This window comes from Lutra lutra, chromosome 6 (genome assembly GCF_902655055.1).
Source record: "Lutra lutra chromosome 6, mLutLut1.2, whole genome shotgun sequence".
Classification (NCBI taxonomy): domain Eukaryota; kingdom Metazoa; phylum Chordata; class Mammalia; order Carnivora; family Mustelidae; genus Lutra; species Lutra lutra.
In genome coordinates this window covers 52,271,371-52,294,553 of record NC_062283.1, presented here as the reverse complement: position 1 = coordinate 52,294,553, position 23,183 = coordinate 52,271,371, and the positions used below count along the sequence as shown (strand labels likewise).

The 23,183-nt window shown below is 40.0% G+C and overlaps 1 protein-coding gene across 5 annotated transcripts in view; it reads left to right on the top strand.

Annotated features, from left to right (window-relative positions):
- Positions 1 to 23,183, top strand: part of LRRC1 (leucine rich repeat containing 1) — a 130,070-nt gene that overhangs the window by 81,554 nt on the left and 25,333 nt on the right. For all 5 annotated transcript variants that reach the window (XM_047733943.1, XM_047733942.1, XM_047733944.1 and 2 more), the window contains 6 exons: positions 1,136 to 1,214; positions 4,849 to 4,938; positions 20,344 to 20,400; positions 20,676 to 20,739; positions 21,122 to 21,196; positions 22,863 to 23,007. In XM_047733943.1, coding sequence (XP_047589899.1) covers positions 1,136 to 1,214; positions 4,849 to 4,938; positions 20,344 to 20,400; positions 20,676 to 20,739; positions 21,122 to 21,196; positions 22,863 to 23,007 — 510 coding nt within the window. The remainder of the gene's footprint in view (positions 1 to 1,135; positions 1,215 to 4,848; positions 4,939 to 20,343; positions 20,401 to 20,675; positions 20,740 to 21,121; positions 21,197 to 22,862; positions 23,008 to 23,183) is intronic.

Here is a 23,183-nt window from a genome sequence, read left to right as displayed (position 1 = left end):
ATTAAATGAAATATGAAAATATATGCAGTGGGTTTTCTGCCATTAAAAACAGCAAACTGGACAAATAAAGATGGGAAAAGTTTGTAAAATGATGTACACTGAAAAAAGCCCAAATCAGCATGAATCTAGTATTTTGAAATCTAATCTTTTTATATACACTGTGTGTGTGCATGTGTGTGATGGCAGTGAAAAAAAATACATCAAAGTAAATCATTATCTCTAGGTGATGGAAATGCTGTTGGTTTTTATTTTCGTCTTTGGACTTTTGTGTAATTTCCAAATTGTTACGTTTATGCCCAGAAGAAGAAAGCCCATAATTTAAAGATGCATACTCTGGAATACTGTGTACTGATATAACTATGTGAAAATGTAAGAAAAACTAGCTTACTGGGAATTACGACAGAATGCCATCTGTGACTTCTGATAGGGTGATGGGACTTGGTGGTCGTGGTTTTTTTCCCTCCACTTTTCTTGAGAACTAATTGACATTCATCACTATATAAGTTGAAGGTAGAGAGTATGATGGTCTGATTTACATATATCGTGAAATGATTACCACTCAGCTAACATCCATCATTTTATATAGATAAAATAAAAGGAAGAGAAAGAAAGGGAAAGAAATTTTCTCCCTTTGATGAGAACCTATAGCACTTCTCTACCAATTTTCAAATATACCATAGAGCAGTGTTAGCTATCGTCATCATGTTGTACATTACATCCCTAGTACTTACCTGTCCTATAACTTTAAGTTTGTACCATTGACCACCTTCATCCAATTTTCCCCCCTCTGGTAACCACAAATCTGATCTCTCCATGGGTTGTTTTTGGGTTTGTTTATAAGATTTCACATATAATTTGAGTTCCTACATTGTCTTTTTCTGACTTATTTCATTTGGTATAAGGTCCATCCATTGGCTCTTGAATAGTTTTTCTTTAATGTGCTTCTACTAAGAATATATCTTCTATTAGGAAAGCAAATATAAAATAAAGATAGAAAAATACTCTAGAAATCCATGCTTCATTTAGGTAGAGGTAGTACTTACTAGATATTCTCTTGTGACTTTTGTCCATCTTGAGGATGATGAAAAGTAGTAATGATGGTGGTAAATGATAGATATTTTCTTTGCTCCTACAGATATTCCAGAAATTCCAGAAAGCATCTCATTCTGTAAAGCACTGCAGATAGCTGACTTCAGCGGAAACCCACTGACTAGGTAACCTTTCTGCTTGCTTTGCTGTCTATAGTACTGAGGATACCCTTTTTGAGAACCAAACCATGAACACAACCTGGTCACCCATCGTGGGGGTACCTAGATGGATGGCCATCTTTATCAAAGATGATTGACCTTCGGGGCGCCTGGGTGGCTCAGTGGGTTAGGCCTCTCCCTTCGGCTCAGGTCATGATCTCAGGGTCTTGGGATCGAGTCCTGAGTTGAGCTCTCTGCTCAGTGGGGAGCCTGCTTCCTTCTTTCTCTCTCTGCCTGCCTCTCTGCCTACTTGTGATCTCTCTCTGTCAAATAAATAAATAAAATCTTAAAAAAAATGATTGACTTTCACAGATACTTGTTTATAAATCACACTGTGCAGTGAAAGACACACATGTGCTATTGATGGAACATTGAACAGATATTGGGTGAGGGGAGGCACCATGTAGTAGTATACAAAACAGGAGTGAGGACTACATTTCTGAAGCCATGTGAAGCACCGAAGTAGTTAATAAATACTCTACTCTATTGCTTATCTTGTGGGGTAAGGCTGAGTTCTAAACTCCCAGAGAGCTTACCCTCTAGTTATTCAAGTCCTAATAAGGGATGTTTTTTCCACTCCAGTAATGAAGCATACTTACTGTCTCAACTTTCCTCCAACTCTTCCTTTAAAACAAACAAACAAAAACTCTGCTCACATCACTGTTCCCTTACTTTAGCAATAACTGTGAGGATTTCTTTGGGGTTATTCCTCCACATAGAGCCACCTGTCACTGTTCTACTACTGATTCCGATCTTGCTTCTTCTGGTATGACACAGCACCCTGCCTGGGCATAGCTGAGTGGTACTGTTATTAGCCCCTCCTCATGGCTGCTGGCTGAGTCATGAGGCCACTGATCACTGCCTTCCAGATGCCTGTGTTGCCAGGTTACCTGAATTGTTGTACATCTGGCAATGCAGAGGCAGTCCTCAGGAAAAGTTCTTAGAGGTACCTCTAAGCTGGGTGGGTCCATGTCTATGATTTCTAGACTCTGTAAGCAGCCTCAGAATAAATGTATTCTTCCCACTTCCCTCCTGTTCTTTTTTTTTTTTAAGGAAAATTGAGATGAGGTTAAAATTTGGGATACATATCACACATTGCTTGGGTCTTTCTGGGTATGGACTGCCAGGGAATGTCTATTTGGTGTTGTTTTCCCCATATCTGGTACTTTTAAGAAGTAAATATGTTTTTAAAATATTTTTGATTTTCCTCTTTTGGATTTCAGTGAGAATGTTACTAATAATATCTATTTTTATGAAAAGCAGTAAATTCAGTAAGCTCTAACTTATCGCTGCCCTCATCTTGTCTTCTTTCTTAACCATCATCCATACAGTTGTCCCTGTTCTTCAGACCTTTCTGTAGTCCCTGTCCCTGAGGTAAAGTCCTTGCTTCTCCAGGTGTTATGCCGCCTCCCCTTCCCTGTGTCTGAACTTGGCCTGTCTTTCCACGTTCATTGCCCTCTGTTGCTTGTGTCAGACGTCACACTCGCTGTTATAAAGTACTCATAGGTCATTTGTTTCACTCTCTGCTCTTTCTGCACTCCTGTAAGGTGTATATTCCGCATGACATTTCTTTGGGAAGCCTTTACTTACTCCCCAGAATCCCCTCTGCGGGGCTTCTGAGATGTTCAATCTGTACTTTTTTCATTAACACTTGGAACTTATATTTAAGTTTTCACCTTGACCAAGACTTCCCAATTAAACTGAGAAAGTTAACTTATATTCCTCTGTTGTTTATCATTTTATCTTCAGCTCTCCCTTAATTTCTGGAATGGAGTGAACTGAACTAAGCTATTTATCCTTAAGGCAGCTTGTAGGTTTAGGCAGCTGGGAAATTCTCATTATGCTGCCCTGGAGGTTTTTTTCCCTTTTTTTTTTTTTTTTTTTTTAAGCCATTCAATTGCTTAAAGGTTTTTTTCCCTTTTTTTTTTTTTTTTTTTTTTTTTTTAAGCCATTCAATTGCTTAATCTCCTTTTCTACCTCTTTAGTTTTCCTTTTCTAATGCCTGCTGACACATGACTTTAGCATTATCTCAAAACTCCCTGGACCAGAACACACCCACATTGTAGGAGGCTTTACTCAGTTTTTATCCTGGCTTCACATTTGGGAGGTTTCTTAAAGCCTTTTTGATTTGGCAGGTGCACTCCTTTAAGAATTATGACGACTTATCTGTGAGTGGGAAGGACCTGAAACATTATTGAGTTTGACCTACTTATTTTATGGCTGAAGAAACGAGGCTGAGAGGCTAAATGACCTTCTGAGATGATGTGACCTCTGAGTGGCAGCTCAGACTAGAATTCCCTTCTTTGAGCCTGATATCTGTAGCTTCCGCCTCACACTTACCGGTTCAGCCCTTAATGCTGACAGCCAGTAAAACAAGGAAGTCAGCCATTTAAAAATATATTTTCTTTATATTGAAGATCATTTTAGCTAGTTTTATAAAATGATATGTACTTTAAGTAGAAACTCAGGTAAGCAGATGCAGTTGCACCTTCTTAAGTATAAATAAAAAATCTTACCTCTGTTATGCTATGGAAGAGGTTTCAACTTTGTTAAAACCATTCCTGAGAATGTATCTCAGTCATAGTAAAATCATAGAACTCTCATCTTGCAGGGCTTGGATTTTCTTTTGAAGCTTAGAATTACCTATATTTTATGTTAAACAGTAACCTAGAATTTGCTTTAAAAAAAAAGGAACCTAGAAAAAGAAAAAAAAATGCAAGATTCTAATGCAGAGGCTATCGCTAAAGCAAGAAGTTCTTCCTGCCCCTCCTCCTCCCCCTCCAAAAAAAAAAATGGGTCATGTGTTCTGTTGTCTATATCAGCAGATTTATGTATAAAGACCTTTGGCATTTTAGATTCAACAAGATCTTTTTAACTTTAGTTTTTTTTTTCCTCCGTAACTGGAGGTAACCACAGAAATACTGAAAGTGAGCTTTCTTTGCAAGTTTTTGAATATTTTTATTTTGAAATCTAACTCTTCAGTAGAATTTAAGGGAAGTATAAAAAATTTCCTTTTGTATAGAACATAGTGAAACATATAATAATCTCAAGTGACTGGCATCTTAAATCGAGTTAAAAGAAAAATATTAAGAAAGCGGCAATTGCTGTCAATTGATCACTTCTGAGTAATTCATAGCCTTGCCTTGGGTATTATAATCTACAGAACAAAAATTATTAAGCTGCTATCCTATGTTTTATTATAATCTTCTGGGCTAAACTTTCTCTTTATTTTCTGCTAATCAATCAAGTGTTTTCACTCATAGTCACTTTCTGCTTCAGCAGCTGTTTACCTGTTTCTTTCTGCCACAGCATTTGTTCTCCTTTATTCTGAGAGCTTGCATATCTTTTCTAATTATTTCTGGATCCCCCCACCAAGCATTTATCATGCCTCTGTACTTCTAGGTAAACCGAGCCTTGGGTTTTGTTCCTTATCAGTACCTTCTGTCTAGGAAGACAAAGCAAACATGCCTTTTATACTTTAGTTTATAGGAGGTTATTTCAATTAACATATGGCAGAACTCATCGTATTTATGTCTAGTTTACACTGTACATGCACTTTTCTTTTTCAGTTAACAACATTTTGTTGTCATTACTGTTTCAGATTGCCAGAAAGCTTTCCTGAATTACAGAATTTGACGTGTCTTTCTGTAAATGACATCTCACTGCAGTCCCTGCCTGAAAATATTGGCAAGTAAGTTTTTTGTGAGGTTTGTGTATGTCAGGGTAGAAGGGTGTTTATAGCATCCACTCCAGCCTCCTCTTTTACAGCTCTGGTTTTTCTACTCAGAAAGCCTTTTACCCAGTCTCAAATCTCACCCTAAAGAAGGATCATAACCGGACTCCAGTATTTTTTGCTTTCAGTTGCCCCTAAATTTTTAGGGCCAGAAACGATAATGCTGCTTGTTACTACTGAAAAACCTAATTTGTTTGGACATGCTCTTCAAACTGTTGGATTCCAAAGTAGTTAACTTAAGCAAACAAGGTCACTCCAGTCGTATAGGCAGCTAATAAATTAGGTAGTGGTAGTGTTAGGAACTATCACTCTTGGCGATTTTATTGAAAACTTGGAGTGGGAACCCCTGAACAACGGCTGTGTCCACCAGTGTTTGTCCATACAGACCAGAGAATAGTGGGGGAGGGGGAACGGTGTGTTTGGAGAGCAGGTGTGGAACTGGGAGACTGATGGGGTGGGATGAGTACATTTCCACGTTCCTGGCTTAGAGGTCAGGGAGAACGGCTATGGCAAGAAATAAAAATGTTCTCTTACTCATCCCCTCAGATGAATTAATTATCTCAGCAGATCTTTTCCGTACCTCCAGGACATACAGTGGGTTAAGTCAGGCTCATGATTCATGCCTTACCACTTAAACTAAAAGCCCAACCTGGCCGACCAAAGCTGGTGGACCAGTGTTCCCCAGGGTCATAAAAGATTTTCTTTGTGCTCACCTGTCCTGCCTGAGTCCTAAGGCAAAACAGAAATTTCGTTTTTGAGAACTGCAGTGTGTCTGACAGATGTCTGTTCTGCAAGGGGTCTCTCTCCAGAGGTCTGTGGAAGTAGCCTCTTTTTCACAGACAAGTTTGCCCTCCTGTCCCTCCTATGCAGGCGGAAGACAGCCTGCAAGTTCATGCTTTTCTGAGATGTAAGCTGTTTAAACATTTGTCAGTAGACTTGCTGATGCAGTTTTGTGTCCTTAATGTCTCAGGAGGGGAAGGAGACAGGAAGCCCCCAGTACACTCTGAGTTTATGGGATCTGTTGCAGAGGAAACAATAATGTCTTACTGTGGATTTCAGGACTTACCGCTTTTGCTGTGTCAAGATTCATGTATTTCTAATGAATATAGTAGTAGCCATTTAAAGATCTAAACTGACTCCTCTTCCTCCTCAGGAATCTCTGGAATCTAATTCCCTTGATACCCTCCTTCCTATTCCTTCTCAGCCTCCCACTGACTGCTGGCTTGTTCACCCCTTCGGTCTCCCAATTCAGATCCTTTTTAACAAGCCTGAATGCTTTGAGGGAAAATATGTTCTTATAGACAAAAGTACCCCTGTCACTTCCCACTGCATTGTTTTAGTAAAAAGTGTTACTTAATAATCATTTTAGAATAAATTACATATCCTTTGTTCCATCTTTTCTCTTAGTATCTGTACTCTGTCAGTGTTTAGGATTTCTTGTTTATCTGCATATTCTGTCAATAGTAAGGATACTGTTGTGTTTTGTTTTGATTTTAGACTTAATCATCTTGTGTTACTATTATGGCCTTATGTATACTGATTGCTTCTAAAATAAACTCTCACTTTGAATTTGTACCCTGTGGTGAATCATCACCCAGGAAATAAGAATACGAGGCAGATAAGTGAATCAACTATTTCCTATTAGGTCAATTTGTGAAAATGAAAAATGGGGAGTTTTCTATTCCTGGTTGTTGTTATTATTTTTAATCAAAGAAGAGACTCCATGATTTCTACCTGTTGGATTTAAGATTGATGCACACTAAAGTAACAGCAAGTTTTCACTTAGTAGAAAAGAACAAAGAACAGACTCCTTAGAAAAGATTGGGCACCTCTGGTGTCCTAGACTGTGCTGGAAAGGACCTTGAAATAGTTGAAATGGCAATTTCTTGTGGAAATTGCATATATGCATAAGTATACTACATTTTTAAGCAAGTCAGTATTTGAAACTTATGGACTTACCTCATAAAAACAATTCTTCAGTTTCCCAGGGGATTCCCAGATGGTTTCTTGAGCAAATGGTTCTAGAGCACTGAACCAAATATTTAGTAACCAAACAGCTACTCAGAGATAGTATGGTTTTATAATTCAATTGGACTTGATATTCCAAATTGGAATTTGATATTCCAAAAAAATTTGAAAAGGACATGAATGGACATCTGAATGATCAGAGTTACTGTTATCTTTGTAGATTCTGAAGTGAGAGTTTTTGTGTAAATTAATTCAGCTTATGGGTCAAATGCACCAGCCCCCTCAGTGTCTGCCTTTTGAGCATCACTGAAAATGGGACCTCAGTTTCTCTTTTCAGCGACTAGCACAGTACTTGGCATGAACTGGGAAAGCTATGGATGTGTCAAGGACGTGGGCCACCTCGCGATAGGCAGGAGCGTCCAGCCTAGAGAAGAGTGCGAGGCCTTTAGGGCAAGCCAACTGCCGTGCCTCAAAGCTGGGGCCACCAGTGAGCATCTCTCCCATAGTGTGTTCGGTTTGCTGATGGTCGGGTAACTGGAGGAGTGTTTGGGGGTTGATGGCAGATTTGGAACAGGAGCACGCTCTTATGGTCTCTGCCCCGTGTTTCCCACTACTCCTCCCACACTACCACTGCATGGCCCTTGGGGGCACAGCAACATTTTCTTAGTGGCCCTGGTGATATCTAACTGGGGCAGTTATTAAATAGGTAACTCTAACCAACTTAAGTACTTCTGCCCTAACAACCTGGTAGCTATTTGAAAAAGCAATACCTATAAATGGAAAGAATAAATATTTTTATTTCATTTTTAAACATCGCCACATATTTCTGCAGGATGTGGGTCCCTGCCGGGCACTGCCCAGCCTCTCACACCGCCAGCTCTTTTCCCGTTCTACACTGATTTTTCACCCGGTAGTTGCCTTTTGTCACTGAAAACCCAGCTTTGCGAAGATACAATGTCTTAGAAGGAATGTCACGCCGTCTAGTGTGGAAACTGAACAATCTGAGCTCGTGGTTCACGTAGCGGCTAACAGATGTGGAGTCTTGCCGTGTCCCTCTCAAGTGTCAAGTATTCTGTGGTGTGTCTGTGAGCTGGCTGCTGCTTCCCTGGGCACCCCAGTGCATGAAAGCTGAAATTGTTGCTCCACTGAATCCTGGAGTGCCCTTTTAGGAACACTGGGGAGCACAGAGCCCTGGCCGTCAGAGTGTGGGAGGGAACTGGCATCACACGGGGGTCGTGCTTTCCAGGGGTGCAGAGCACTGCAGCTCATGTCCTACACTCCACGGCCAGGTGCCAGCGCTGTGGTTACTTTAATAAAGCAAGTCTCTCAAAGAGTAGAGTCCTTCTAATACATCTCAATGAGACGAGGAATAATCACGAAAATCTTTTGAACCACACTGGAGCACTCTGGTTCCCTCATGCAAAGTCACACATTTTTTTCTTTTACTAAAAAGTTTTAATGTCCCCGATTTGCTGACCCTTTTCTGTGACTGCACATTAGTGTGGTACCTTGTCCTTCAAAGTAAAGGTGATGTTTAACGGTGAGTGAGATGCTAACTCGTCTTCAAAAGATTTTGCTTTTAAAATTCTTTTTTGTTAAAGATACAAAAACACAGCAACTTCTGATGAGTCTTCCTAAACAAGTGACTGACGTGGGAGGGGTGGCAGTTTATCAGCAGAATTTCAATAAAGATCTTACCATAAGCAGAGGATACTTTTAAAAATTAGTATGACGATTTAATAAATGAAGCTGAGAATATGGTTCTTCTTGAAAGAGTCAGTGTAACTTGTGAAGAATTTTTTCACCTAGTGTAGCCATTACACCAAGCATTAAAATAATTTAGAACCAATTGTTTTGTCCCCAGACATAAAACAAAAGATTGGCTACATAATACAGGGCTCTCACACTGACAGCCCAAAAGATTTTTTATTTAAATTTTTAATAAAATATTTTTAAATGCTTTCTTTTTTACTTAAAGAACATTAAGTGAAAAGTACCTCTGTGTACTTAAGTGTGTGAGGTCCCCCATTCTGGAAGAGACTAGGAGTCAGTTAAGCTGGATGGCAGTTCTTCAGTTCTTTTTCAGATCCCTAGGGGTCGCAGTGAATTCTGGCACTGTGGAGAGTAAAAAAGGTGCTCTGGTGGGTGGGGTTTGCTGATCCTTGTTTGTGCCAGGGCAAGTCTCTCATTAGCTTTTTAATTTTTTTTATATTGATGTTGCATTTAACATTTGCTTGAAAAAAGTCTGCAGCAAATAATTTTCAAGTGAAGTGTGGAGACCACTGTTGCTGCTGTCCAGTACTACTTGTCTACTGCACCATGGAGCCTTTACCGTGATATAGACCCAGCACGCTTTGCTCAAAGCCAGTGCAAAGCTTCAGAGCCTGTCATGACAATGAGCTTTAAAATGGTTTCCCTGTTTCCTGTCTTTACCAACTAGCCGAGGTTTGTCCTCACTAAATGATTGAAATTCTTCCTCTTTTGTTAAGCCTTCTCCAACGATGGGAAGAGGTGATGTAGATCCTCAACGCACAGGTTCCCTGACCGATGCTTTACTGCCCATGCAGTTCTTTTATCTGTACATAGAGGTTTAGTGGTTCAGTGTTCAAGTGTTTGCACCTGGATCACATTGTACGCTGTAAGTGGGGGAGTCTTTGGTTGTTAAACTCTCTTTGTGTCTAGACCAACCCTAGTGTTGCTCCGTCATAACGAATGAGTAACCGGGATCAGGTGCACAGTGTTACCTCCTTCACTCTGCTAGCTTCCACCCTGATGGTAGAGGCAACCCAGTTAGGTTCTTTTTTTTTTTTTTTTTTTTTTAAGATTTTATTTATTTATTTGACAGAGAGAGATCACAAGTAGACGGAGAGGCAGGCAGAGAGAGAGAGAGAGAGAGAGAGAGAGGGAAGCAGGCTCCCTGCTGAGCAGAGAGCCCGATGCGGGACTTGATCCCAGGACCCTGAGATCATGACCTGAGCCGAAGGCAGCGGCTCAACCCACTGAGCCACCCAGGCGTCCCCCCAGTTAGGTTCTTAAAGCTTTTTGAGGACCACATTGGCCTCTTCCTATGCAGTCAGTTTTCTGACTTAATGCCATATTTGTTGATTAAAGAAGAAACTATGGAAAAAAAGAAACCTATCTCCATTGCACTTAAAACCTTCTAATGAAGAATAATTGTTGTCCATTAATATTGCTTAGTTTCCCTGATAAAAGGAGCCATTAGGGAGAGATTTTAGTATATATTTTCAGGGGGGGAGAATCTCACCAGAAGAACTGGTAAGCTTCTTCGTTTTAAGATTTTTTTGTATTTATTAGAGCAAGTAAGAGCAGGAGGAGGAGCAGAGGGGGAGAGTGGGTCTTAATCTTGGGACCCCTGTCGAAATCAAGAGTCGTACGTTTAACTGACTGAGCCACCCAGGCATCCCAAGCTTCTTCCTCTTAATATCAGTTCTGACATTTATCACATTTCCTTTTCTGTTTTTGTTACGAGACAAAAATGAGAAAGCTCATAGCTAATTTTGATGATCAGTGAGAGCAGCTGTATTAATATCCATGAGTTGCAGGAAACTGAGGAGTTGGAGGAGCCATGTTGCTGACATTTACAAGGGGGGGGATACTCTGTTAGGCACATATACGGCGTCAGTACAGCAATACTACTCGTGGTTAGTGTTAACCATCCTGAGTTTCGTAAGCTTTGTCTGTGAAATGGGGATAGATAGTTCGCCCAGGTTGTGTTGCTGGTGGCTGGAAGAGCTGGGATTTTGAACTTAAACTTTGTCCCATGAAGAAGCTGCACTTTCTATTTCTTGAAATTTTTTACATGTTTGCATTTTATAAAGACCTCTTTATATCCCTTTTAGAAAACCCTGGGGGTAAAATTAAGTAAATGACTACATATCACTGAAATTGCCAGTTATCATGGGAGGGCAGCAGCCAAGAAGGGAGGCATTCCTTATGGTCTTCGCAGAGTTCCCAGGCTTGGGTAGGCTTTAAGGACACTGGCTGAATAATACTGACTTTTCAGATAGGCCCTTAAAAACACTGTTTGGTGAACAATGACTTTTTGCTTTTCTCTCACTAAAACCTCTTGGAGGATTCTACCGGTAAAGCCAGGAAGGATACTTTTGCTTTAAGGAGTTTTCAAATATTGGTACAAAGTGTAAGTGAATTTGTCTTTCAAAAACCATGCTAATGAAATATTTTTCTTGAGATCAGTTTTATCAATTTCTACTCAAGTAAATCCCATACCGATTTTTTTTTTTACTTTTCAAAAATGGGTTAGCCTGCAGATGAACATGATCTTATATAGAAAGAATCCTAAGGAATCCACAAAAAGCCATTGGAGTTAGTTAATGAATTCAGCAAGATTACAGGATACAAGATTAAAATGTAAAAATCCGTTTTATTTCTATATGCTAGCACTGAGCAAACCAAAAATGAAATTAAGAAAACAGTTCCCTTTATAAAGCACCAAAAAGAATGAAATAGTTAGGAATAAATATAACAGAAGAAATGTAAGACACGTATATAGCAAAGTACAAAACATTGTTGAAAGAAGGTAAAAATGATCTAAATAAATGGAAAGACATTCAGTGTTTATGGATTAAGAGACTTAGTATGGTTATGATGGCAATACTCCCCAAATAAATCTACTTATTCAACTCAATCCCCATCAGAATTCTAGTTGGCTTTTTTTTTGTTTTGCACGAATTGACATGTTGAGCCCCAAATGGAGATATGAGACCCAGAATAGCCAAAACAGTCTTAAAAAGAAGATGTGCAAAATTGGAGGATTGACACTTCCAGATTTCAAAACGTAACTAGCAAGGTTCAGTGATCAAGATGTGTGGTACTGACAAAAAGATAGACACAGAGTTCACTGGAATAGAATTGGGAATTCAGAAATAAACCCTTGCCATTTATAGTTAACTGATTTTGACAGGAGCGCGAAAACAGTTCAGTGAGGAAGGATAGTTTTTTCAACAGATGCTGTTGGGACAACTGACTATCCATCCATATGCGAAAGAATGAAGTCCCACCCCTACTTCACACCACATACAAAAATTAATTCTAAATGGAGCAAAGACTTAAATGTAAGAGCTAAAACTCTTATAAGAAAATGGGTAAATCTTCATGACTTTGGATTAGGCAGTGGTTTCTTAGATGTGACACCAAAAGCCACACAACAAAAGAAAAAAATGGATAAATCTGGACTTCACCACAATTAAAGACTTTATGCATCAAAGTCCACTATGAAGAAAGTGAAAAGAAAATGTGCAGGTGGGAGAAAATATTTGCAAATTATGTATCAGATAAGAGCTTTGTATCCACAATATATAGAGAATTCTTTAAACTCAATAGTGAAAGATAAATAACCCAATTAAAAAAAATAAAGATGGAGATTTGTCCAAAGAAGATAAACAAATGACCAATAGTCACATAAAAAGATGCTCAACATCATTTTAGTTATCAGATAAAAGCAAATCAAAACCACAGTGAGATACCACTTTAGACCCACTAATTCTAATAAAAACCAATAATAACAAATGTTGGTGAAGATGTGTAGAGACTGAAGCCCTCATCCACTGCTGGTGGGAATGGAAAGAGAAGCATGCCCCGCACTTGAAGAAGCAGGTCCCACTTCAAAAAGCTGGAAATAGTTACCATATAACCCAGCAATTCCACTACCAAAGAGAATTTAAAGCATGCCTCACAATAACTTGTGCATGGATGTTCATAGCTGCTTTTATTTGTAATAGCCAAAGGGTAGAAACAACTCAAATTTCTATCAGTGATTAACTGATAACCAAAATGTGGTATATTCATCTAGTGAAATATTTAGCCGAAAAAGTATTGGGGTACCAATACATGCTAGAACAGGATGAACCTTAAAAACATGTTCAGTAAAAGAAGCCGGATAGAAAAGACCACATAGTGTCTGATTCCATTCAAATGACATATCCAGTATAGGCAAATGCATAGAGACAGAAATTAGATGAGTGGTTGCCAGTGCCTGGGGTAGGGAGTGAGGGAGGGTAAGTGTTGGGAGGGCAGAGCCAGGATAAGAAACAACCTCTGATGGATATGAAATTTCTTTTTTTTTTTTAATTAATTAATTAATTTGTATTAACACGTAATGTATTATTTGTTTCAGGGGGACAGGGCTGTGATTCATCAGTCTTACATAATTCGTAGAGCTCACCATAGCACATACCCTCCCTTATGTCCATCACCCAGCCACCCCATCCCTCCAACCACCTCTCCACTCCAGGAACTCTCAGTTTGTTTCCTGAGATTAAGAGTCTCTTATGGTTTGTCTCCCTCTCTGGTTTTGTCTTGTTTCATTTTTTTCCTCTCTTCCCCAATGATCTTCTGCCTTGTTTCTCAAATTCCACATATCAATGAGATCATATGATAATTATCTTTCTCTGACTGACTTATTTTGCTCAGCAAAATACCCTCTAGTTCCATCCATGTCGTTGCAAATGGCAAGATTTCATTTTTTTGGCTGCATAGTATTCCATTTTATATATACACACCACATCTTCTTTATCCATTCATCTGTTGATGGCCATCTAGGTTCTTTCCATAGTTTGGCTTCTGTGGACATTGCTGCTATAAACATTCGGGTGCATGTGCCCCTTCAGATTTGTATGCTTGTATCTTTGGGGTAAATCCTACTAGTACAATTGCTGGGTGGTAGGGTAGCTCTATTTTCAACTTTATGAGGAATGTCCATGCTGTTTTCCAGAGTGGCTACACCAGCTTGCATTCCCACCAACAGTGTAGGAGGGTTCCTCTTTCTCCACATCCTCACTAGCATCTGTCATTTCCCTACTTGTTCATTTTAGCCATTCTGACTGGTGTGAGGTGTGAGGTGGTGTCTTATCCAAATGGCCAACAGAAACCTGAAGTTTCTTTTTGGGCGATGACAGTTTTCCAGAATTCGGTAGTGGTGATGGGTCTTTAGGCCAACTTTAAACCTGGTGTTGCTGAAGGATGTACCTGGGAGGCTGACCTATTTATTCTTGCAGGAAATGCTCTCTAATGTAGCCTCATGAGTAACGCGCTGAAGTCGTTTCGCCTCAGTTACTCACATAGTGACAAGGCGGTACACATAGCCAGAGCCTCCAAGACCTTCAGGCCACGAGGAGTGGGAGCAAGGTTGAGAGGTTATAAGACTCCAGTGGGAACTTGTAGAGAATTTTGAGAAACTTGGGAGCCTCTGTTTCCATCTGGGGGCATTTGTCTTTATGTATCTGTCTCCATGAAATTCCTTATCCTTGGTTATTAAAGAAACATACCCTCAAAAAAAGAGAACAAAAATAAGTTAGTCTAAATATATCCAAATATCTCTACTCTATTTAAATTTGCTCCTCAAAAAATAGCATTCTTATAGGAGAAGGAATATATAACGGACTGGCACAGTGCCCAGAACGTAGCTATCAGTCACGAAATGGTTATTATCAGTAAACATTTAATTATGCCATTTGCTAATAAAAGTAGAGCAAGTACATAGGCCCTGGGTTCCCTGGCAGATGGAAATAGAGGGTGCGGGTCTGATTTTGTGTCTGCTACCCTTGGGAATGATGACCTTAATTTTAGTGGGCCTTTTAATAAATTTTAATAAGGCCTAGGACCAGGCTGCTTACCTATATTGTATTAGTGCATGCTGCCTGAAAGGAATAAATCTTACTCCCCCACCCCACCCCCCTTTTTTTCTTAAAGTTTTTGAAAGAGACAGAGAACAAGAGAGGAGGAGGGTCAGAGGGAGAGGGAGAAGCAGGCTCCCCGCTGAGCAGAGAGCCCGATGCAGGGCTCAATCCCAGGACCCTGACATCATGACCTGAGCCAAAGGCAGAGGCTTAACCCACTGAGCCACCCAGGTGCCCGCTACTCTTTTTTGAGGCCTAGGAATTTCTATAAAATGTTTGTTTCATCATATATATATATAAAATGTTTATTTCTATAAAAATAAAGATTTTTAGAAGTTTCTAGAGCAAAACCACCATAAGGAAATTTACCACAGATTTCTTAAATACTAATTTGGTATTTAAAAGGCAGAAATTTTATGCAAACTCTCCCTGTCCCTAATAATTGTGGTGTTTTCTCCTGTCAAATAATATTACCATGAATATTTATAGATTGTATATTTTAATGGTTTTATAGTGTACTACCATTTGTTTTCTTGTTCTACCTCAATTTATTTTATTCTTTAGTTTCTTAATGATTTTGGCTACCAAAATGGAAAAATAAATCCAAGTGGATTAAAAGGGGATTTTTCAAGTATAGTGGAGAACAGATGTAAATTCTTTAAAGTAACCACTCATCCAGTCCCTGAAATAGAATCCTAAAAATACAGATGGCCTACATTCTGACTTACGTTATAACTTTTGTCCCTGCTCTCATGAACTGTGTAAAACATTAAGCATTAATGTGTTCAGAAGAAATGCTTTAATGTACTCTTTTTCTGTAAGAGCTCATTAAGTTGTTTGTGGTGGTTATTGTTATTTTACCCCATTTGCTGGTAGAAATGGTGGAAAGGAGTTACAGGAAGAAGAGAAAATCATGTTTTTGTAGGATGGGGATGAGTTCACTCCAGTAGTATTGCATAGAAGTTTAATTCGCCAAATATTAAAATTAAAGAGTAAAATAACTGTTAATGAGGGAATAATTAAAAAAATTAAGGTGTATAAAGAAGTGAGATACTATGCAGTTATTTAAAAAAAAATACAGATATTTATAAATAAGAAATGAGACAAAAATCTGTGAGCAGGGACGCCTGGGAGGCCCAGTTAGTTAAGCGTCTGCCTTTGGCTTAAGATCCTGGGATTGAGTCCTGCATCAGGCTCCCTGCTCAGCTTCTCCCTCTGTCTGCCTGTCACTCCCCCTGGTTGTGTGCTCTCTCTCTCTCTCTGTCTCTTTCAGACAAATAAATAAAATCTTAAAAAAAAAAATCAGAGCAAAGCAAAGTACTAGATGTGTGTGGAATAAGTTGCATGTGAAGACTGGGAAGATACTTGATTGTCTTTGCATGAAAGAGAACTCTGCATGAATACATAAGTGACTAACAAAAAAATGGGTGATTTTCAGTGAGAAGGGTCTCCGTGGTGGGAAACTGGATAGATGAGGGAGGAAGGTGGAAAGAAAACTTACTACTGAATACTTTGCTGCATTAGTTTTCTCATCCCCAGAGCTGATTCTTATAAAGGGCTTACAACAATATCTATCATATAATAAGCTGCTGGTATCATTGCTAGTAGTCGAAGTGTTAAAAACCAGTAATTCTCGTATTGCATCTCCAGTGTCTCATTTTCTGACGTGTAAAATATTAGAAACACCTGGCGTTTTCTTTGGTCTCTATACTCTCATGTTTTAACTGAAGTGGCTGATAAAGACATGTGGAGTCTGAGTCTCCTTGTTTCTCTCGTCCTAGGGATTAGAGCCTGGTCTCAGAAGCGGACAGAACTGTGTCTGACTCCCCCAGCGCCGCATTTGCCAGAGCACATTTTTCTTTATTAGGTGCTATAAGGGAGGCAGGCAGAGGTGTTTGTGCTACGTTGAATAGGTTGCCTTGATGGGAAGGCACTATCTTGACATCTGGATTGAAGATGCATGCTGTATTCTGAAAGACTAAGGGAGACCATTCATTCATTCATTTAGTCATTCCATTTTATATTAATTTCTCTGGTCTAAATCTGTATTCAGGCAGATCTCCTTTTATGTCAGCTGTTAGTAGAATAGTTTGGAGAGGGCTGGTAGGATTCTGTACTTGCTCTGGGACTATGTAGCTTGTATCTTTCTACAAGTTGGCCAGGGCCAGCAGCTCACTGTCTCTGGGAGCTGCACTTCAGGGAGTCCTCCGTAGCGGGGATGACTCCTGTGATAGAGAGTGTCCTGTAGCAGGGCATGCCCACTTAGAAGGTACCTGACTGCACAGGGCTGGGGGCTGTCTCAAGGAAATAAGGGGCAACACTTGCTCTCTTGACTTGATGGGAAAATGGAAAACGTAGTTTACCCTAATTGCCATAGTAGATACGTTTATCTTTATTTTAGGGGAGGTTGGGATAGCACCTGAGCTGGGCAGTCCAGCAGCTACTTAGTGAGGGACAGGCCAGAAGTGGAGCCAGGGCCAGGCCCTGTCTCCTGCCCGACCCTATGTACTCTTCTCAGAGTAGCATTTGGCCACTGGGTCCACAGAGCCCGATGGAATGCTTGAGTTCCTTCATTTTAAATAGTTTAAAGTTAGGGGAAGTATTGCCTCAGAAAAGCTCTTATTTTAAATACTTTGTTTTAAATTAATTGTTGAATTTTGAAAAGTTAGAAAAATCAGGTATTTTTTTGTTGTTGCAACACCCATACATTCTTATTCCCCTCCAGGCCCCCAAACAGTAGAAACTAAGAAGTTTTGGAATCAGAACTTTTTTGCTTAACAGGATGTTCTGCTTACTTGGGTGTTAGCATGGTAGTGGTGGGAACCGTACGTTGACTGTAACAGGTCGTTAGCAAGTTCTGTACACTTGGAAGTCTGCGGGCATTTTTGCAGTATTTTTGCTCAAGCATTATTGCTTTTAGTAACTGTGGCCTGTGCTTTTTACCTCAAGAGAAAATGTAAAGCTAATTTAAAAATGTGTATCCTGTTTTTAAAATGACATAAACCTGTAAAAGTGCTAGTGTCCTTGGTGCGGTTAAGAAGGTAAGACTGACATATTTGCCCCAGATTGATAGCTGCTTTTAAAACCGAAATTATAAAGAGATTCCAGAGAATAGAGGGCCCCTGAGACGCCTCAAGGCGTTGTGGGGTGAGGGCTGCAGTTTTGGCTTCCCACCAGACTTGGATCGTACCTTTGGCCCTTCCTAATGGAATTTACACAAAGCACCCTGTTCCTAATTGTGTCCTTGGCCTGTCATCACCCAGCCGGGTCATTACTAATCAAGAGTATGAGAGAGTATGATGTGTGTGAGGAGCTGTGTGCCGTGCCAGAGAGTGGGCAGGTGGTCCAGGTCAGGCGTGAGGCCTCAGGATGACGCTCATCATCAAGGCCTGCAGAAAACTGCTTTTATTGTTATTTTATTTTTTAAAGATTTTGTTTATTTGTCAGATTGAGAAAGAGAGAGAGCACAAGCAGGGAAGGGGAAGATGCAGAGGGAGAAGCAGGCTCCTCTCTAAGCAGAGAGCCCCATGCAGGACTCCATCCCAGGACCCTGGGATCATGACCTGAGCAAAAGGCAGACGCTTAATGGCTGAGCCACCCAGGCACCCCAGGAAAACCACTTTTAAAGAGGGCATTCAGTGATGCCTGCCAGTAAGGTTTGTGAAGCAAGGACTTTTTCCTTCTTTTATTAGTGTGTGCCTTTCATGCGTCAAAATTGGTGTGAAAGCAATGAATGTTGAACAGAAAAAATGACAGTTTCATCAGTGATTGTTAAAATATGAATGTGAAAATAGCTAAAGGTTACTACCTCCCCAATGAAACTGGCCAGGGTTTACACCAAAGCTGAAAGCAAAGCAGTACAGTGTTTACTTGTCACCCTCGTGTACAGGTTGCTTTTGGAAATAGATGCCAGGTAATTCCTTCTCACCTCCCTCTCCTTCCCGTTCTTCTGTCTTCTGTGTGAATGCCTGGCCCACCCAAAGTAGAGCTACATTGCTGCAACTTCAGCCTTCCTTTTTTTCTTAAGAATGTCAGCATTAAATTCATAATTGTTAGCAGGGATTTTGATTTTTTAAAAAAATATGTTCTGAAGAGTTTTGTTTGCTTCTGCCTTTAATTGTGAAAAGTATTCAGTTTTCTAAAATTGGAGGAGATACAGAATTTGTGCATTTCATCAAGTTAAGATACCTTTTCCAGCAAATAGTCTTCGCATATGTATATATATTGTTTGTGCAAATCAGATTTACGTTTCCTGATGTTATGAAACCAGCTTTGGTTCTGGCTTTTATGTTGGAAGGAGAATGGAAGATTAAGGCAGATTAGAGTGTTGGGATACGGTTTGACTCCTTGTGTTCTGTGTGCTTACATGGTAAAAGTCCTCCAAATTTGAACATTACTGTGGTGATACGAGCAAAACCTTGTGTTTTGATTGGTGCAGAGCTTAGTACAACACCTGGTGGAGTAATAGATGAATCTGTTACCTTCCGAATCAGTAATGCGTCCCTGGGCTTGTGAGGTTTCTGGTGAGGCAGAGCCGCCACTGCATATGAAGCTTCCACCCAGATCATTAGTGTCCTGGGAAAACATCTGTCTCCTTTCATCATGCTCCTGGTAGGCATGGATTACACCCGAGAGGCAACAGAATCTGCAGAAAAGCATGCTACTGTGGTGTTCCATAGGAATGAAACAAACATTACTGCTCCCATTTATTGAATCGGTCTTGTGTTCTGGGCACCACGTGAGGTGTCCTTGATGCATTTAAATGGCCATTATTTCCATACTGTTGCTTCCAGGTACTCTGAGAATTTGTGGTTTTTGTTTTTGTTTTTTTTTTTTTAAAGATTTATTTATTTGACAGAGAGAGATCACAAGTAGACAGAGAGGCAGGCAGGCAGAGAGAGAGAGAGGGAAACAGGCTCCCTGCCGAGCAGAGAGCCCGATGCGGGACTCCATTCCAGGACCCTGGGATCATGACCTGAGCCGAAGGCAGCGGCTTAACCCACTGAGCCACCCAGGCGCCCCTGTGGTCTTTTTTTTTAAAGATTTTATTTATTTTTGGGAGAGAGAGAGAGTGAGAGCCAGTGAGCATGAGCAAGGAGCAGAGGGGGACAGAGGCAAAGGGAGAAGCAGAAGCCCCTCTGAGCAGGGAGTCTGATGCAGGACTCCATCCCAGGACTCTGGGATCATAACCTGAGCCGAAGGCAGACACTTAACTACGGAGCCACCCAGGCATCCCTAGAATTTGTGATCTTAGGTATAGCATGTGGGCCCTCTGGACTGAGATGCCTACTACTTTCAAACATGATTGGTCTCTCACTGATGTTTGAAGAAGAGCTCTGATCTTTGTGAGATTAAAGGCATTACTGTTTTTTATGGTACCTGCACATATTTGACATTCTAAAGTCTGGAAGCACACAGTTGACTTCTATCTTGGTTCCAAGCAGTGGTTTGTCTTTAAGGACTACGGAGTTATTTTTACATATCAACTGTACAAGTATTTAAATAAGGGTGCCTTACGTTGATGATGCTTCTCTTTTTATTTTAATATTAAAACTGAGGGGGTAGATAGTATGTTGTTTTTAATGAGGGTAGGGGTAGTGGTTATACATATTTTTCTCCTGGGAGGAAGTGACGAGGTTTTATTAAGAATTGCTATTTGTGGAGTGTATTATGAAGGGGGGAATGGGAAGAAGAATCTCGGGAATTTTCCTTATATTTTTTTCCTCTTGTTCATTTCTAGTCTTTATAACCTGGCTTCCCTGGAACTGAGAGAGAATCTTCTTACATATCTTCCTGAGTGAGTCTCTGGGCAAAACAAGAGGGGATTTTGTACTACATGAATTTCTTCAAGTATTTAAAAAAAAAAAAAGTACTACAGTACTTTGTCAAAAAGAGATTCTGTGTCTTTTGGAAAGTTTGGGAGATGCCAGCCTTCCCTTAATAGTTTTTCCTTGGTAATACTTAGAGCCATGCAGTCCGAATGTTTTTGGGAATGAGTCCAAGTGAGGAATACCATGTTGCTCAGCATTTCTAAGTACTCTCTAAGAGTTCCTTCTTCTTTTTTTTAAATAGCTCTCTTACCCAGCTGCGGAGACTAGAAGAACTTGATTTAGGAAACAATGAAATATATAATTTGGTAAGTCTGTACTGAAGAGATTTAGATTTAATTTTGTCCCTATGTGTCATCAAAACGTATTTTAGGGGAAATCTGTAGGGGTGTATTTTCACAGATATAGCTTGGCAACATGAGAGAATGTGCTTCAGTTCATACATGTTAAGAATTGTGATGTAGGGGTGGGGAGGGTCAGGACTAGAGATGACGGGCATAAATGGAAATCACCAACATTCTTGGAGAGCACTGGGAGTGCTTTTAGGATGGGGGACTTGTATTGGAAAAGTCCCAACAGACATCCTGTATAGTACCCATTTATTAACTGTTGAATTGGGATTCTTTCTTAGTGGAAGACTCAACATTGGAACTTTGTTACCATAGGATTATTTTTGTTTGTTTGTTTTAGCCAGAATCAATTGGAGCTCTCTTACATCTAAAGGATCTCTGGTTGGATGGAAATCAGCTGTCAGAATTACCTCAGGTAAGTGGTGATTTTTACATTGTTTCCCCCAAATTATAAAATAACCACAGGCACCACTCATATATTCCCTGCTTCTATGTGTAATTTTCTGTAACGGGGATCTTGAAACCAAAAACATTGGTTGAAAAAGCACATTTGGTAACATATATTAAGCATTCATCATGCTACATTGCCACAGAAAAATTGAAAGCCTCAACCCACCATTTCTAAAGATAGAAAATACATCCTTTAGTTGGTGAAGTCTGTATTTTATTTCATCCTTGCTCCCCACGTGGCTTACTTCAAGCCCAGCAACTTTGTAAATTGCTAGGACTTCTGATTCTTAGATGGTGTCCATTTCTGACAGTCTTTGTGACGTGCCAAGTGCTTTGGGATGATTGTGACCACATTCTTTTCTGTAATAGTTGATGTAAAAGAAATGTTAAAAGCTTTTATTTCAAAATTTTTGCAAATACTTCTTATGTTTTAGCTGTTTTGTCATAGTGTTAAGGTTTTTCTGACTATTATCAAATGTGAGAACCGTGTTCCAAATGAATTAGAGTCTGCACAGACTTCTAGGTACATAGTCATCTCGTGGAGTCCTTTTGTAAGCAGGCTTGCCTTCTGGTAAAATGACAGAGAAACATAAGCCAACAAACCCAACAATTAAAAAACAAGCGTTTTCCTCTTACTCAGTTTTTGTCTCACTATTCCTGAATTTCATTCTTTGATATACCTTATAGCCAGTCTTTAAAGTCCGGGTGTATTTCCTGATGGCCTAGGTGCCCCTAGTTTAAAGCAGATCAGATGCTCAGATGTCTGCTCAGTGGGCTGAAGCAGGTGTGATGGTGCTGTGTGCTGTAGGTGAGGAAGGCCATGTTGATGCGGAGGTTGAACTCCAGGAGGAAGCACTCGTAGCATGTTCTGGATGTAGTTACAGCACTGAAAGTATGAGGACCTCACTCACAGCCAAGGGAAGGAAGGAGATAATTGCAGTCTCTTTCTGAGGTCTTGGCTGCATTTGGGAAAAGGAGACAGATTAGCAACTGATGTGGTGAAGGTCTAATTAATACCTAGATTTCTCTAGGAAATTAGGAGAAATCCTGGTTGGGAGAATTCCCATTATTTTCGGAGTCACAGGATGGGGAATAAAAATACCACGGGGTTATCAGGAAAGTAATACATCAGATCTGGGGCATGATGGGAAAAGAGAGAGAGAGATAGTGTGTGTGTGTGTGTGTGTGTGTGTGTGTGTGTGTGTGTACAGATGGTTTCTTAATAGAAAATCTCAGGGTTACCCTGAAGTACGAGTTGCTTATTGAAGTGATTGATTCCAAAACTTGAGGAACTGGATTCGAGACTCCCTTTTTTTTAAAATTATGTAACCATAGAGTCATTTGTTCTCTCTTGGTGCCAGTCTTTTCATCTGTTACGTGAGAATGATTCCTTACCTGCCTGAAGTTGGAGGGCTTGGCATCCTTCCCAGAGCCGTGTCTGTGATTTTTACAGCTTCCCGTTTTCATTGGAAAGGGGTCTGGAAATTTATTCCAGCCTTCTCATATAGATAAATGCTAAAGAAACATCCTCGGGACAACTTTGGGATTTGACTGTGAAAAATCACTGTAAGAAATTCCTCTGTACTGTGGCAGGTTGAAGCATGAGTCTCTTTTTTGTGTCACTGATGTAGGAAATAGGAAATCTGAAGAACCTACTGTGCTTAGATGTCTCTGAAAATAGGTTGGAAAGACTTCCTGAAGAAATCAGTGGCCTGACTTCATTAACGGATTTAGTCATTTCCCAGAACTTACTAGAAATTATTCCAGATGGCATCGGTAAGTACAGAAAGTAATTCCCTACTAAAGGTGCTGGCTGTTGTCTCGGGCCTTTGGGGATCACTCTGATCCTTTGGTCACCACTCTCAGAGGCTGGCGATGTGGCTCCTTTAGTCTCCGTGTCATTTATTTGTTCTTAAAGAAGGAATGCAGAGAACATTTAATGTACTTGAAGT